This window comes from Oryx dammah, unplaced genomic scaffold, assembly GCF_014754425.2.
Source record: "Oryx dammah isolate SB20612 unplaced genomic scaffold, SCBI_Odam_1.1 HiC_scaffold_29, whole genome shotgun sequence".
In the NCBI taxonomy this organism is placed as follows: Eukaryota; Metazoa; Chordata; class Mammalia; order Artiodactyla; family Bovidae; genus Oryx; species Oryx dammah.
In genome coordinates, this window is record NW_024070213.1 from 75,093,162 (window position 1) to 75,111,433 (window position 18,272).

Sequence of the window (18,272 nt, forward strand, 5' to 3'; positions counted from 1 at the left end):
TGCTTCAAGTATGCTCAGTCGCTAAGTCGTGTCTGACTCTTTACGACCCCACAGACTATAGTCCACCAGGCTCCTCTGTCCGTAGGATTTTCCAAGCAAGAATACTGTAGAGGGTTGCCACTTCCTCCTCCATAGGATCTTCCTGACCCAGAGATCAAACCTGCATCTTCTGTCTCCTTCATTGGCAGACAGATTCTTTACCACTGAGTCACATGAGAAGCACCTTTCTAAATGGAAATCATCTTATAGTTACCATCTACAAGACGAGAGAGTCAGTCTGTCCTCTGAAGCTTTGAAACCAGGCACTTATTTCTCTTCTCTAGCTATGAAAGTCCTAAATTGCATCTTCTTCCAATAAGGCTGTTTCATCTACACTGAAAATCGTTTATTTAGTGTAGCAACCATCATTCGGAGAAGGCAATGGCACCCCACTCCAGTACTCTTGCCTGGAAAATCCATGGGCGGAGGAGCCTGGTAGGCTGCAGCATGGGGTCGCGTCGTGAAGAGTCAGACACGACTGAGCAACTTCACTTTCACTTTTCACTTTCATGCATTGGAGAAGGAAATGGCAACCCACTCCAGTGTTCTTGCCTGGAGAATCCCTGGGACAGGGGAGCCTGGTGGGCTGCCATCTATGGGGTCGCACGGAGTCAGACACGACTGAAGCGACTTAGCAGCAGCAGCAGCACATGAAATTGCCTTCAAGAGCTTTTCCTTGGGTCATTTGGCCCAAAAAGACTAGCTTTCGGCCTATCTCAGCTTGGCTTTAGACAGCCATTCCTCAGTAAGCGAAATCATTTCTAGCTTTTGATTTAAAGTGAGAGATGTGTGAGTCTCCCTTTCACTTCAACACTTAGCAGCCATTACAGGGATATTAACTGTCCTAATTACTATATTGTTGTATCCCAGAGAATAAGAATGCCTGGCAAGAGGGAGAGAGATGGGGGAATGGCCAGTTCATGGAGCAGGCAGCACACACACTTTTATTAATTTCTTGGTGCCCCAAAACAATTACAATAGTAATGCTGAAGACCACTAATCACAGATCACGATAACAAATGTAATAACAATGAGAAATTTTGATATTTTGAAAAAACTAGTAAAATGTCATATAGAGACGAGAGTGAGCAATACTACTGGAAAAATGGTGCCAAAAGACTTTTTCACCACAGGTCTGTGACAGGCCTTCAATTTGCAAAAAGTACAATATATGCACTATGCAATAAAGTGAAGCACAATAAAATGAAGTGCACCTGTATGAAGACTTTTAGCAGTTTACAAATGTAGAAATTAAAGCTCCAAAACTTCACTTGGCCAAATAGTGAAAGAGACATACTGAAATTTAGATGTCCTGATTCTACATTGTATGCTCAAGTTAACAACTGGCAATGTGTTTTCAAGAAAGTACTTGTCAACTGATAATTTCTAATGTGAAATAAAATTATTTCCTAACAAATTGTAAGTGATAATGCCTGATATTTTTAAAGTACCATAAAATACTTAAAACTTCGATGAATTTAGAAGCTGTCATGCTAAGTGAACTAAGTCAGACAGAGACTGAGAAACATTCTATGACATCTCTTATATGTGAAATCTAAAAGGACATGATACAAATGAACTTATCTACAAAATAGAAACAGACTCACAGACTTAACTTATGGTTGCTAGGGGGATGGGTGGGGGGAAGGGACACTTAGGAATTTTGGGATCAACAGGTGTATTTTGGGTTCAACTGCTATATTTAAAATAGAAAATCAAAAAGGTCCTACTATGTAGCACAGGGAACTCTGCTCAATGTTATGTGGCAGCATGAATGGTAGGGAAGTCTGGAAGAGAATGGTGACATTTATATATGTGGCTGAGTCTCTTTGCTGTCCACTAGAACTATCACAACATTGTTAATTGGGTATACTTCAATATAAAATAGAAAGTTAAAAAATAAATAAAACACATTCTCACTTTTGAAGTTAACTATGATCACTGCTTTGAACACACTTGTTTCTTCTACTCTACTAGCACAGCCATATTATTTCACTGATGCTGACTATCTATGTCTTTAGCTAAGAATCAGAATCTAGGATGCATATGTGAAGTTAGGTCAAGATTCCTAAAAATTAAAAAATTCTAGATCTATAATTTCTAAGTATGGGAAATATGTAAAAAATAATTAGTATTATTAATGAATATATTGAAAGGGAATTTCAGATGTTTTAAAAGCTTTATTTTCATAAAGAGTGGTGAAAATGCCTCTAGATCACTAAATAACATATTCCACTTCATTTGCATGGAAGCTTTATAATTTTCTGTTTCTCCAAATTAAACAACAGAATTGAAAGCAAAATATGTTTAAGATGCAGACTGGCAATACTCTCAATCTATGCCCTTGATATGTTACATCTATTTCAAAACAGAACTTAAAATAGTTTGTTCATTAGCACAGTTATACAAAATAATATCAAGATTTGGTCAAAATAGCATTTTAATGCACAATAAAGAATATGTATCTTTCATCATATAAACACAGATTATCATACACATATACAAATTAAGAGACAAGAAGTATGAAAGCTGATTAGGTCCACAAATCACAACTAAAACTAGTCATTTTCTAAGATTAATAAATACACACTCTATGTCACTACATTCAGTTGGAGTAGTAGCTGGTTATTTCTATAAATGTGGGCTTCCCAAGCTAAGAAAATATGACACCATACATAAATACTGAATTAATTCAGTCAGAAATACAGAAAAACAAGTATGTTACACAAAATGGTTACAGACAATTGACTAGAAATATTTCTTCAGGATCACATATAAAATCTTCAAATTTTTACAAAAATTTAACTAATACAATTGACAATTCCTTATATTAATGCCACCCCAAAATGATATTAGGTTTTATTTTAACAATTTCTATTCATTAGAAAGACTGTTAAATCTGGACTATAGAATGTAGCCTTTCTAGCTAAAGTACTACCTAAAATAATATTTTTATGAATCATAGAATTATATAATTTAGTTTTAATTATTTTTGCTAAAATTACTCAAGAAAAATCATTTAAATATAGTTTGAGAAATACCATTTCAAAGACGTTTGGAACTACTGTTTAATCCAAAGAAATATTTACTTACTCTGCAACAGTTTAATTCCTCTGCTGTAAGTATGATTGTACCACATTTCTTCCCTGGAATTCCTCTAAAACAACAAAAAGCATATTTAAACACAATGATATTTCTATTAATATTATATAGCAAATAAATTAATATTAAATATATATGCTATTTTTATATAACCAAAAAAAGCATACTACTAATAATTGTGCTCTAATAAAATATATCCCATTTCAAACTTGAGTTTATCCTACTACCAATAAAACCACATTTACTAATAGATCCACACTTACTAAAAGATCCACAAGTACTAATAAATCTTTTCAACATGTCAGTACTTTGCCCAAGAATCTCCAATAGCTTCATACTGTTTATAATAGATAATTAATACAATATAATGCAATATCTATAATATGAGAAAAATTCTCCCATGACTTCTAAGATATCTATTATGTGATTACAATGTATCCCTAATTTGGTTTTCAATATTTCTCTCTTCTTTCAATATGGTTATTTATTTGGGCTTATTTTTCCTTTGTGCCAATTCCTGCAGCTTAGCAGACTACAGTGTGTTGAAACTCTTCCCTGGTGGTGATGTTCAGTCATCTAGTCACGTCTGACTCTTTGCGACCCCATAGGCTGCAACACGCCAGGCCTCCCTGTTCCCCACCATCTCCCGAAGTTTGCCCCAGTTCATGTCCACTGCTTCAGTGATGTCACCCAGCCATCTCATCCTCTGAAGCCCTCTTCTTCTTCTGCCCTCAATCTTTCCCAGCATCAGGGATTTTTCCAATGAGTCAGCTGTTCCAGTCAGGTGACCAAAATACTGGAGCTTCAGCCCCAGCATCAGTCCTTCCAACTAGTATTCAGGGTTTATTTCCCTTAAGACTGACTGGTTTGATCTTGCTGTCCAAGGGACTCTAAGTGTCTTCTCCAGCACTACAGTTTGAAGGCATTAATTCTTCTGTGCTTCACTTTCTTTATTGTCCAGCTCTCACAACCATACATGACCCCTGGGAAGATTATAGCCTTGACTCTACAGACCTTTGTTGGCAGAGTAATGCCTCTGGTTTTCAACACACTGTCTAGATTTGTCATCGCTTTCCTGCCAAGAAACAAATATCTTCTGATTTCATGGCTGCAGTCAGCATCTGCAGAGACTTCAGAGCCCAAGAAGAGGAAATCTGTCACTACTTCCACATTTTCCCCTTTATTTGGCATGGAGTAATGGGGCTGGATGCCATGAACTTAGTTTTTTTAATATTCAGTTTTAAGCTGACTCTTTCACTCTCCTCCTTCCCCTCATTAAGAGGCTCTTTAGTTCCTCTTCACTTTCTGCCAGTAGAGTGGTATCATCTGCATATCTGAGGATGTTCATGTTTCTCCTGCCTATCTTGATTCCAGCTTGTAACTCATCCAGCCTGGCATTTCTCATAATGTGCTCAGATTATAAATTAAACAAACAGGGTGATAGCAGACAGCCCTGTCATACTCCTTTCTCAATATTGAACCAGTTGTTTCATACCAGGGTTCTAACTGTTGCTAAGATACGATACCAAAAGATGAGTCCCCCAGGTCTTAAGGTGTCTAATATGCTACTGGAGAAGAGCAGAAGAGAACTACAATTAGCTCCAGAAAGAATGAAGCAGCTGGGCCAAAGCAGAAACAACTCCCAGTTGTACATGTGTCTGGAGATGAAAGTAAAATCTGAAGCTACAAAGAACAGGATAGCATAGGAACCTGGAATGTTAGGTCCATGAATCAAAGTAAATTGAATGCGGTTAAGGAGAAGATGATAAGAATAAACTCTTCTCTATTTTGCCTCAAACTCCATACATCCCCAGATGAAGTTTTACTTTTCCAGGAAACTTTATCCCTGTTAACCTCACACAAAACGGCCTTCTCTGCATTTCTGTCTCACTTAAAGCCAGTTCCATAAGTTTAGCATTTAATTTTTCCTAAATTATTACAATACCGCGTTTTTATTCCTCTTTCCTCAAGTTGATTATAAACTCTATAAGAGCAAAATTAATCCTATAAATCCCTTGTAAAACAACAGATTTAAATATCTGTTAATAACAGGCACTGATTGTTTTAGGAAAGTATCTAATACATAAGCAAAATTATGCAAAGCAACACTTCCACTCAATTTTCTTTCTATATGTCTATGGCATATAATATTTACGCTCAAAAACTTCTTGCTGACACCAAAAGCAAAGTGCACTACTTTACTTGAGAGAATCTTTCAAAGACTAATCCTAATGATCTAAAAGTATACTTCATACTTCTTTTTTCCTTTCACAAATCATAGTCCAGACTCTTCTGCTTTTCTAGGGAACTATAGTTTATTGAATTAGAATAAAGTGAGTGTTTTTGTCTTCAAAAAATATGATTCATCTCCAATAATCTATGCCAGTTTGCATGTGACATTTTCTCCAGATCTCTATGATTAAAAGGTAAGTTACTTTATCCTTGCACATTTTTTCTTAGAATAATAAAAACATCATTTTTAGTATCCTTCCATCATCAGTAATCAGTTAATTTTTGTAATACCACTGAATTAAAAAAAATTCCTTTCTCTGTTTGTGAATCACAAGATTTATACTTTCAACATTATGGCAAACTAAAGCATCTTGACTGAACATCTACCTGAAAATAATTTAAAATGCTGAATAAAATTTGCAAACAGTATTTATAAATGCTCTGAAAAACTATCAAAATAAGTAAGGACCAATCAGAAACTGAAGATATAAAGCCAGAAAGATGAACAGAAGTAAACCCTAGAGTACTCTTATGCTTGTTTTTTATGGCTCCTTAGGGCATAAAAATGAGAACCCTCCTCCCTGCCAAAAGGTGAGGAAGGACTCACAAGGTGGGAAATTCAATAAATAATTTCATGGCATAAAGCTTGGATCACAATGACTATATTGCCTGATTGTAGTATGAATTAGACATAAACATTCTCTTTGACAGGATCTACAAAATAAATCCATGCCTTAAAATATGGTGATTAATGAAATAGAAAAAATGTCTCCTAATAATTGTCTCCAAACCTCAGTCAGGCTTGCCATCTTAATTTTCACTACTAGAGTAGTGACAAACTTCAAACAGAATTTGGCTTAATTCAAGTGATCACAGTTACTTGGTAAATGAAAAATCTCTGTGGAAGGGTTTGCATTCAAACTACATCTCAAAATACTACCACATTAAAGTGTAAAAATATATGTGAGCTCATTTAAAAATATCTCAAAACTCTAAAGAAAAAATGTACCATATTTTAGAGTCTCCAGAGAAACACAAAATATAACACAGACTTAAACACTAAAAATACTATGCATAATATACATGACATTCAGTCCTGTCAGACTCTGTGACCCTATAGACTGTAGCCTGCCAGGCTCCTCTGTCCATGGGATTCTCTAGGCAAGAATACTCGAGTGGGTTGCCATGCCCTCCTCCAGGGGACCTTCCCAACCCAGGGATGAAACCTGGGTTTCTTACGTCTCCTGCACTGGCAGGCAGGTTATTTACCACTAGCACCACCTGGGAAGCTTGTAAGTATGTATACTATACCTAAAATGTGAAGAGAAGAATGGAAATATGAGGAACTAGCAAAGAACTACAAAAATAAGAATATATGGAGAAAAAATAGGACTACTAGAGCTGACTACTGAGAAGGAGCATTGGAAGATAAAAGACAATTGAAAAAAATTCTTGAATGGTTTCAAAAGAAAATAACCATTACCCTAGGACTGTATATATCTCTTTTAAGAACAAGTATGAACCTCAGGTATTTTTAAACAAAATAGAATTGAGTGAATTTATAGTCAAGAATGGGCTTCTGTGGTGGCTCAGTGGTAAAGAATCCGCCTCACTATGCAGGAGATATAAATTCAGTCCCTGGGTTTGGAAGATCTCTTGGAGAAGGAAATGCCTAGAACTCTAGAACTCTTGCCTAGGACATCCCATGGACAGAGGAATCTGGGGGGCTACAGTCCATGGGGTCACAAAAGAGTCAGACACGACTTAGCAACTAAAAACCAACAAAAACATAGCCAAGTACATTTGTTCAGGAATTTCTGAAAGATGAAGGAGAATAACCAAACATGACATGAATGAAGAAATAATAAGGGAAGTTGTAAATATGAAAAAATATAATAAATATTTATTTAAAATCTTATCAATAAATCAATAATAGTAATATTAAAAAACATAAATAACAAATGCAAATGATGATAGCATTGATCAGGAAACTGAGAATTTAGGTTAAAGTCCCCTGATGTACTTTTATTATTCAGGAAGAAAGTACAAGATGCTTTAAAGTAAATATAATTTGATAAGTTATATAAAAATATTTACAAATTCCTAGGAAACAACAATTCTTAAGGATTTTATATCTAAAACATAAGGAAGATGGTGGAATGATATTTTAAAAATATAAGCAATTCCAAAGACACTAAAGAAAAAACAGTGGAGCACATGAGAAGCACTAAATAAGTGATCAAATTAAATCCAGAGAAACAGTTACAAAAATACACATTAATAAACTAAATGTTGCTGTTGTTTAGCTGCTAAGTCATGTCTGACTCTTTTGTGACTGCCAGGCTCCTCTGTTCATAGGACTGTAGCGTGCCAGCCTCCTCTGTTGATGGGACTTCCCAGGTAGGAATATTTGAGTGAGTTGCCATTTCCTTCTTCACGGGATCTTCCTGAAAAGATGATCCCGACAGGTATCAAACTCACAACTCCTACATTGCAGGTAGATTCTTTACCACTGAGCCACCAGGGAAGCTGGTGAACTAGATGCTACAGATTCAAAACAAAAACTGTCATTCTATATAAAAAATAAAATTCATACATAGCTATTTAAAACAGACATTAAAATTTAAAAATTTAGAAAATTCAAAAAAATGGAAAGTTACACTAAAGGAAACAAAAATAACTAATGCAAACCAGTGTATCTACATTAATGGTAAACATATCTGAAAATCATCACTGTACAATAATAAAAGGTTCAATCGATTAGGAAGATACAATAATCTCAGTATTGCATGCATCTATGAGAAATACATTAACAACTGACCATACAAACAAAAGTGCAGATATACCATTATGTTGAGCAGTTCTACCCTGGTATGCACCACACTGGCCAGTGATCAGTGCTAACAATCACCAGTGATAAGCCACGTTGACATCATGTAACACTGATATGATGTAATAAGAAGGGCATTACACCACTGTAATCTTGCCCTTCAAGTTTATAACCACAATCTAGACATATTTAAAATATTAGACAATCCCAATTTGAAAAACATTCTACAAAATATCAGACTGCTGCTAAGTCGCTTCAGTCGTGTCTGACTCTGTGCGACCCCATAGATGGCAGCCCACCAGGCTCCGCCATCCCTGGGATTCTCCAGGCAAGGACATTGGAGTGGGTTGCCATTTCCTTCTCCAGTGCATGAAAGTGAAAAGAGAAGTCGCTCAGTCGTGTCCGACTCTGCACGACCCCATGGACTGCAGCCTACCAGGCTCCTCCATCCATGGGATTTTCCAGGCAAAAGTACTGGAGTAGGTTGCTATTGCCTTCTCCAAAACATCAGACTAGTACTCCTCAAACTGCCAAAGATATCCAAATCATGGAAAGACTAGAAATTGTCACATAACAGAGAACAGTAGGAGAGAGGATGACTACCTGGAAAAAGGAATTCTGAAGTGAATTCTGATATACAAAAATGACATTCATGGAAAAACAAGTGAAACTCTAATAAAGTCTGTAGCTTGGTTTAGTCACTAAGTCACATCCGACTCTTGCAACCACATGGACTATAGACTGCCAGGCTCCTTTGTCCATGGGATTCTCCAGGCAAAAATACTGGAGTGGGTTGCCATTTCCTTCTCCAGAGGATGTTCCTGACCCAGGAATAGAACTCCAGTCTCCTGCATTGCAGGCAGATTCTTTACCAACTGAGCTATGAGGGAAGTGTAGCAACATTGGTATATTGTGACAAACATACCACAGTAATGTAAAATATGGGGTTCCCTGGTGGTTCAGAGGGTAAAGAAATTGCCTGCAATGCAGGAGACCTGGGTTTGATTCCTAGGTTGGGAAGACTCCCCTAGAGATGGTAATGGTTACCCACTCCAGTATTCTCGCAGAGAGAATTCCATGGAAACAGGAGCCTGGTTTGTAACAAGTCTATGGGGTTGCAAAGAATCGGACACGACTAAGAAAGGAACATACACACACAATGCAAAATATGAATAGTAAAGGAAAGTGGGTGAGGAATATGCAAAATTCTCTGCAGCATTTTCTCAACATTTTTGTAAGGCTAAAGTTCTTATCCAAAACAAGGCAAGGTAAAAAAAGAAAATCAGGCTGAGTATTCTAGGTTAAAAGTGATAAAAATTAGGACAACTAAACTCAATGTACAATTTTTGACTAACATTCTAGACTAGAGAATGATAGCTATAAAAATTGGGACAACTGGTGTAATTTGAATATAGAATGTGGAGTATATAACTTCATTATTTTCTCGCAAAGTTTCCTGATTTTGATTATTGAACTGTGATTCTATAAGAGAATATGCTTATAAGAAAGACATGTTCATTTTGTTTGCTGTTTCCTTTGAGGTTCAAAAGCTTTTAAATTTAATTAGGTCCCATTTGTTTATTTTTATTATCATTATTCTAGAGGTGGATCAAAAAATAAAGTAAAAATATATGTACACAAAGTGACTGACAAGGCATTAATCTCCAAAATACACAAATAGCTCAAACAATTCAATATCAAATAAGTAAACAACTTAAAATAGGGCAAAGGATCTAAATAGATATTTCTCCAACACATAGAGATAGTAAAAAATAACATGAAAAGATGCTCAACATCACTAATTATTCAAAGTGAAAGTGAAGTTGCTCAGTTGTGTCTGACTCTTTGCAACCCCATGGACTGTAGCCTACCAGGCTCCTCACTCTGACCATGGGATTTTCCAGGCAAGAGCACTGGAGGGGTTGCCATTTCCTTCTCCATTTCTTTATCCACTAATTATAAGATCCATTTCCTTATCCACTAATTATTAAACACAAATCAAAATTACAGTGAGGTATTACCTCACATCAATCAGAATACCGTTCTGTCACTAAGTCATGTCTGACTCTTTGTGACCCCATGGACTGTAGCCACCAGGCTTCCCTATCTTTCACTATCTCCAAGAATTTCCTGATTCATGCCCATTGAGTTGATGATGCTATCTAAACATTTCAACCTCAGCTGGTCCCTTCTTCTTTTGCTTTCAATCTTTCCCAGCATCAGAGTCTTTTCCAGTGAGTTGGCTCTTGATATCAGGTGGCCAAAGAATTGGAAATTCAGCTTCAGCATCAGTCACTCTGATAACTATTCAGGGTTGATTTCCTTTAAGATTGACTGGTGTGATCTCCTTGCAGTGCAAGGGAATCGCAAAAGTCTTCTCTAGCACAAAAATTTGAAAGCACAATTCTTCAATGCTTAGCCTTCTTTATGGTCCAACTCTCAAATTTGTACATGACTACTGAACCATAGCTTTGACTATACAGAACTTTGTCAGCAAAAAAATGTCTCTGCTTTTTAATATGCTGTCTAGGTTTATCATAGCTTTCTTTCCAAGGAGCAAGTGACTTTTAACTTTGTGACTACAGACACTATCTGCAGTGATTTTTGAGCCCAAGAAAATAAAATCGGCCACTGTTTCCACTTTTCTCCCTTCTATTTGCCAATGAAGTGATGGGACCAGACACCATGATCTTAGTTTCTTAATGTTGCATTTTAAGCCAGCTTTTTCACTCTCCTCTTTCACCCTGATCAAGAGGCTCTTTAGTTCCTCTCTACTTTCTGCCATTATAGTGCCATATACCATGACAATAAAACCTCATCTGCATATCTTAGGTTGTTGATATTTCTTGCAGAAACCTTGATTTCAGCATGTGATATATCCAGCTCAGCATTTCACATGATGTACTCTGCATAGAAGTTAAATAACCAGGATGACAATATATTAGCCTTGATATTCTCCTTTCCCAATTTTAAACTAGTCAGTTGTTCCATGTCCAGATCTAACTGACTCATACAGGTTTCTCAGGAGACAGGTATGGTGGTCTGGTCTTCCCATTTCTTTAAGATTTTTCACAGTTTTTTGTGATCCACACAATCAAAGTCTTTAACATAGTCAATGAAGCAGAAGTAGATGATTTTCTAGAACTCCTTTGTTTCTCTATGATATAACAAATGTTGGCAGTTTGATCTCCAGTTCCTCTACCTCTTCTGAAGCCAGATTGTCTATCTCAAAGTTCTCAGTTCATGTATTGCTAAAGCCTTGCTTGGAAAACTTTGAGCATGACCTTACTAGCACATGAAGTGAGTGTAATTGAATGATACTTTGAACATCTTTGACATTGCCCTTCTTGGGGATTAGAATGAATACTGAGCTTTTCCAGTCCTGTGGCCACTGCTGAGTTTTCCAAATTGGCTGACATACTGAGGGCAGCACTTTAACAGCATCACCTCTTAGGATTTTAAATAGCTCAGCTGGAATTCCATCACCTCAACTAGCTTTGTTTAAAGTAATCTTCCTAAGGTGTCAGTTGACTTCCACACTTCAGGATGCCTGGTTACCCAGGTCATTAAGATCTTTTCTGCATAGTTCTTCTGTGTATTCTTTTCACCTTTTTAAAATCTCTTCTGCTTCTGTTAAGTCTTGAGTTCTAAGTGAAAGATGAAAACTTTTCCTTTAATTATACATGTTTTAGTAAATGGACTTTGTACCATTTAATTTTGTCACCTATAGGCTGAGAAAAATACTTGTAAGTTTTTCTTATTACAAGCCAGTTTCAGGTCAGTCAGGTTTGTAGGTATCCTATTTAAATATGAATTGTTAACAGAGGGCTTTTGATTGATATCTTTGAAAATATCAATGCTATTGATAAGTTGAACATAGTTTATTCACTAAATTTAGAAATTTATTTTGTATTCCAATGGCAAATCCAAGTACAAATCACTTTGTACTCTAAGGCCAAACTTCTCTGTTACTTCTGGTATCACCTGACTACCTACTTTTGCATTCCAACCCCCTATAATAAAAAGCACATCTTTTTCTTTATTTTATTTTTATTTTGGTAATAGTTCTAGGTCTTGTAGGTCTTCCTATAACTGGTCAATCTCAGCTTCTTCAGCATTAATGGTTGGGGCATAGACTTAAGAGTATGGTGATGCTGAATGGATTGCCTTGGATACAAACCAAGATCATTATATCATTATTGAGACTGCACTGAAGTGCTGCATTTTGGACTCCTCTGTTCACTATGAGGGCTACTCCATTTCTACTAAGGGATTCTTGCCCACAGTGGTAGATATAATGGTCATCTGAATTAAATTCACCAATTCCTGTCCATTTTAGTTCACTGATTCCTAAGATGTTAATCAACTACAAAAAGAAAGAAACACAAACACACGGAGTCTAAACATGCTACTAAACAACCAATGGTTGACTGAAGAAATAAAAAGTTCATCAAAAAATAGCTGGAGATGAATATAAATGGAAACACAATACTCCAAAATCTATTGACACAATAAAAGCAGTTGTAAGAAGGAAGTTTATATTGATACAAGCCTATATTGTAAAACAAGAAAAAAACCTTAAGTAAAGAATCTAAGTTTATATGTAAAGCAGTTATAAAATAAAGAACAAACAAAACCCAGAGATAATAGAAGGGAAAAAAATAATCAGATAAGAAAACAAATAAAGGAATCCAAATTGGAATGGAACAATTAAAACTGTTCCTCTTTGTAGATGACATGACATGATACTGTGTATAAAAAAATCCTAGGAGAGACTTTCTATTTTTTTTCTTTTTAATATTGTTCTCATGTTGTTCTTTATTATTCTTTCCATTTTTATTTTTTTGTAACCTACTTATTTTTTCCATTTTAAAACATCTTATTTTTAAATAAATTCACTTTATGTTTTCTTTTATTTCTACAGTACTATTCAGTTATATTGCATTTTTTTCATGTTTTTGATTTTGTATTTTGCTAGTCCTAGTTTTTAGTATTCATTTTCACTTAGGGGTTCATTTTTCAGATTGAATGCTCTCATCCTTTTTGCCTTTAGTTTTAATCCTTCTTTTCTTTTTCTCTATTTTTCTCTTTGTGTGTGTTTCTCTGGGCATTCTTGGCTGTTGAGTGTTGCTCTCACCATTAATTATTTTGGGGATTTGTCTACTGTGCTGTGTGACCTGTGAAGTCTTGGTAATACTATAAGGGATCAAGCCGGAACTTCTGAGGTGGGCCTGAGCCCAGGACTTTGGACCACCAGAGAACTCTTGACCCCATGGAACATATTGATGCTGAAGGTCCAATATTTTGGTCACTTGATACATAGAGCCAACTCATTGGAAAATACCCTGATGCTGGGAAAGATTGAATGCAAATGGAGAAAAGAGCAAAGAGGATGAGATGGTTGGATGGTATCACTGACTCAAACACATAGGACGTGTGTTTGAGTAAACTCCAGGATATAGCGAATGGAAGGGAAGCCTGGCATGTTGCAGTTCATAAGGTAGCAAAGAATTTATGTGACTTAGTGATTGAAAAACAAGAACAACAACATGGAACATTAATTGGTGAGAGTTTTCCCAAAGTCCTTGATAGCAAAACTAACCCCAAGCCCCACCAAAAGGCCAGAAAGCTCCAATACTGGATGCCTTACACCAAACCTTTAGCCAAGGAGGAAAACAATGTTACCAATGAGCAGAAAGTCTGCATAAAGCCATGCCAGTCCCACAGACCTCCAAAACACATTACTGTACAACACAATGACCTTCAGAGAGAAAAGATCCAGATCCATCCACCAGAACACAGGCAGAACACAGGTCCCCCCAACCAGGAAACCTTCACAAGGCACTGGTCCAACTCCACACATAGGAAGCAGATTCCACAAATAAGAGGAACTATGACCTTCCAGCCTGCAAAAGAAGACCTCAAACACAGTAAATTAAACAAAATGAAAAGACAGAGAAACTTGCAGCTGATGAAGGAACATGGTAGAAATGCATAAGCCTAAATAAATGAAAAGGAAATAAGAAACCTACCTTAAAAATAATTCAGAGTAACCAATACAGAATTGTAAAGTAAAATGAAAAATAAATAAATTTAAAAAAAAAGAATTAAGGATAAAAAATGTAAAAATAAATAAATAAATAAAGTTTATGAAGAATTGGGAAAAAAAAATAATTCAGAGTAATGATAGTAAAAATCATCCACAATCTCAGAAGAAATAAGTGGAGAGACAGATAAATAGAATGAGTAACTGAGGTGGAAGACAATGGTGGAAATAACTGAAGCAGTGAAGAATAAAGAAAATAGAATGAAAAGAAATGATGACACTTTCAGAGACATCTGTGACAATATTGTCCGAATCTTTGTGACCTCATGGACTGTAGCCTACCAGGCTCCTCTATCCATGAGATTTTCCAGGCAAGGGTACTGGAGTGGGCTGCTGTTTCCTTCTCCAGGGGATCTTCCAACCCAGGGATCAAACCCAGGCCTCCCGCATTGTAGGCAGACACTTTACTGTCTGAGCCACCAGGGAAGTTAATACTAAGCACAGCAACATTATAACGAAAGTGGTCCTAGAAGAAGGAAAATAGTAAGGTATGAGAAAATACTTGAGATTATAGTAGAAAACTTCTCTAATAAGAAAAAGGAAAATAACCACTCAAATCAGAAAAGCCCAGAGTCCCATAAAGATAAACACAAGAGGAAACATGCCAAGACACATATTTATCAAATTAATGAAAATTAAACGCAAACAAAAGTATTAAAAACAGCAAGGGAAAAGCAACAAATAACATAAGGGGATCCTCATAAGACTAATAGCTGATCTTTCAACAGAAACTGCAGGCCAGAAGGGAGTGTCAGGATATACTTAAAGTGAAAGGAAAAAATTTACAATCAAGGATACTCTATCTAGCAAGGATATCATTAAGATTCGAAGGAGAAATAAAAAATTTTACAGACAAGCAAAACTTAAGACAATTCAGCACCACCAACCACTTTACAACAAATGCAAAAGGAACTTCTCTCGATAGAAAAAATGAGAGAAAGTCTTACAAAATGAAACCCAAAACAATAAAGTAAATGGTAATTGGATTATACATATCAATATTTACCTTAAATGAAAATGGACTAAATGCTCCAAACAAAAGACACAGATTGGCTGAATGTATAAAAAAAAACAAGATGTCTATATATGCTGTCTACAAGAGACCCACATCACACGTAGGGACATATAAAAACACAAAGCAAGAGTCTAGAAAAAGACATTCTATGCAAATGTGAATCAAATGAAAACAAGAGTAGCAATACTCATAAGATAATATAGACTTTAAAATAAAGACTAATATAAGAGACAAGGAAGGATCAGTTCAGTTCAGTTCAGTCGCTCAGTCGTGTCCGACTCTTTGCGACCTCATGAATCACAACACGCCAGGCCTCCCTGTCCATCACCAACTCCCGGAGTTCACTCAGACTCACGTCCATCAAGTCAGTGATGCCATCCAGCCATCTCATCCTCTGTCGTCCCCTTCTCCTCCTGCCCCCAATCCCTCCCAGCATCAGAGTCTTTTCCAATGAGTCAACTCTTTGCATGAGGTGGCCAAAGTACTGGAGTTTCAGCTTCAGCATCATTCCCTCCAAAGAAATCCCAGGGTTGATCTCCTTCAGAATAGACTGGTTGGATCTCCTTGCAGTCCAAGGGACTCTCAAGAGTCTTCTCCAACACCACAGTTCAAAAGCATCAATTCTTCGGCACTCGGTCTTCTTCACAGTCCAACTCTCACATTCATACATGACCACAGGAAAAACCATAGCCTTGACTAGACGGAACTTATTTACTACTATCTAGAACCAGATATGGATTTATTATTTCTAACTTATGAACTTTCTATTAAGACTGTGTTGGCTCTGAAAAAATTTAACACTGCCTCTAGAGAAGAGTACATTAATCTTAGTTGACCACAGAGAGTCACTGCTGTCCCCCTAGAGTGAAGACTGGGGGCACTGGGAAGCCACATTCTTAGCAGCCACAGGAAAGAAAGAGTTTCAGTGCACATCCTAAGGAAGACTAGAGTAATCTATAGCAGATAAGTCTTCATACCCAGGTAGATGCAAGAAAGAGAAACTGCTAGAGAAGATGTGTACTGTTTACCTCAAGGAAAAATTGGACATTAGATTATGATTGTAGAAGAGTTGTGTGGCTGAGAAATAGTGAGAAGGACTTCATCCTTGAAATGACCTGAGTCAGAATGGGTGTCCCTTCAAAGCTCTTTTCACCATCACAGAGACATTTCTTACTTTTGTATTAAAAAACATAATAATAAAATTTTAAAATTTACTTCAAAGTTACACATAGATATATCCATTTGTTGAAGGTAATACAGGGCTATGGTTAAGTGCACGGATTCAGAAATCAAACAACCTTTTGTTCTTGTTGTTCAGTCACTCAGTTCTGTCCAACTCTTTGCAACTCCATAACCTGCAGCATGCCAGGCTTCCCTACCTTCAACATCACCTGAAGCTTGCCCAAACTCATGTCCATTGAGTCTGTGATGCCATCCAACCTTCTCGTCCTCTATCATCCCCTTGTCCTCCTGCATTCAATCTTTCTCAGCATCAGGGTCTTTCCTAATGAGTCAGCTCCTTGCATCAGGTGGCCAAAGTATTGGAGCTTCAGCTTCAGCATCAGCATCAGTCCTTCAAATGAATGTTCAACATTGATTTCCTTTAGGATGGACTGGTTGAATCTCCTTGCAGTCCAAGGGACTCTCAAGTCTTCTCCAAAACCATTATTCAAAAGCATCAAATCTTCAGGACTCAGGCTTCTTTATGTTCCAACTCTCACATCCATATATGACTATTGGAAAAACCACAGCTTTGTCTACATGGAACTTTGTGGGCAAAGTAATATCTCTGCTTTTTAATATGCTGTCTAGGTTGGTCATAATTTTTCTTCCAAGAAGCAAGTGTCTTTTAATTTCATGACTACAGTTACCATCTGCAGTGATTGTGGAACCCAAGAAAATAGTCTGTCACTGTTTCCATTGTTTTCCCATCTATTTGCCATGAAGTGGTGAGACAGATGCCATGATCTTCATTTTTGTATGTTGAGTTTTAAGCCAGCTTTTTCTCCTCTTTCACTTTCATAAGAAGCTCTTTAGTTCCTCTTTGCTTTCTGCCAAAGGGTGGTGTTATCTGCATATCTGAGGTTATTGATATTTCTCCCGGCAATCTTGATTCCAGCTTGTGCTTCCTCCAGCCCAGCGTTTCTCATGATGTATTCTGCCTATAAGTTAAATAAACAGGGTGACAATATACAGCCTTGATGTACTCCTTTCCCAATTTGGAACAAGCCCATTATTCCATGTCCAGTTCTAACTGTTGCTTCAGGAAGCAGGTAAGGTGGTCTGGTATTCCTAACTCCTTAAGAAATTTCCACAGTTTGTTGTGATCCACACAGTCAAAGGCTGTAGCATAGTCAATGCAGCAGAAGTAGATGTAGAAGTAGATTCCCGGAATTCTCTTGTTTTTTCCATGATCCAAATTATGTGGGCAATATGATCTCTGATTCCTCTTTTTCTAAATCCAGCTAGAACATCTGGAAGTTCTTTGTTCACATGCTGTTGAAGCCACACTTGGAGAATTTAAGCATTACTTTGGTAGAGTGTTAAATGAGTGCAACTGTGTGTTAGTTTGAACATTTTTTGGCATTGTTTTTCTTTGGGATTGAAATGAAAATGGATCTTTTCCAGTCCTGTGGCCACTGCTGTGTTTTACAAACTTGCTGGTATATTGAGAGCAGCACTTTAACAGCATCATCTTTTAGGACTTGAAATAGCTCAGCTTCAAATCCATCACCTCCACTAGTTTTGTACATAGTGATGCTTCCTAAGGCCCACTTGACTTCACACTTCAAGATGTCTGACTCTAGGTGAGTGATCACACCACTGTCATTATCTGGGTCATTAAGATCATGTTTTTATAGTTCTTCTGTGTATTCTTGCCACCTCTTCTTAATATCTTTTGCTTCTGTTAGGTCCATACCGTTTCTGTCCTATATTGTGCCCATCTT

At 36.8% G+C, this 18,272-nt stretch overlaps 1 protein-coding gene across 2 annotated transcripts in view; it reads right to left on the minus strand.

The window, feature by feature from the left end:
- Positions 1-18,272, minus strand: part of CPNE8 (copine 8) — a 256,264-nt gene that overhangs the window by 110,325 nt on the left and 127,667 nt on the right. The window contains exons 1-2 of one of the 2 annotated variants that reach the window (XM_040233469.1): positions 5,344-5,601; positions 3,133-3,196 (exon numbers count right to left, since the gene is read on the minus strand). Coding sequence is in view for 1 of the 2 variants with exons in the window: in XM_040233468.1 (XP_040089402.1) it covers positions 3,133-3,196 (64 nt within the window). In the remaining variant the exon portion in view is untranslated. Of the gene's footprint in view, positions 1-3,132; positions 3,197-5,343; positions 5,602-18,272 lie in introns of those variants that run through there. The other variant, XM_040233468.1, reaches the window with a different exon arrangement.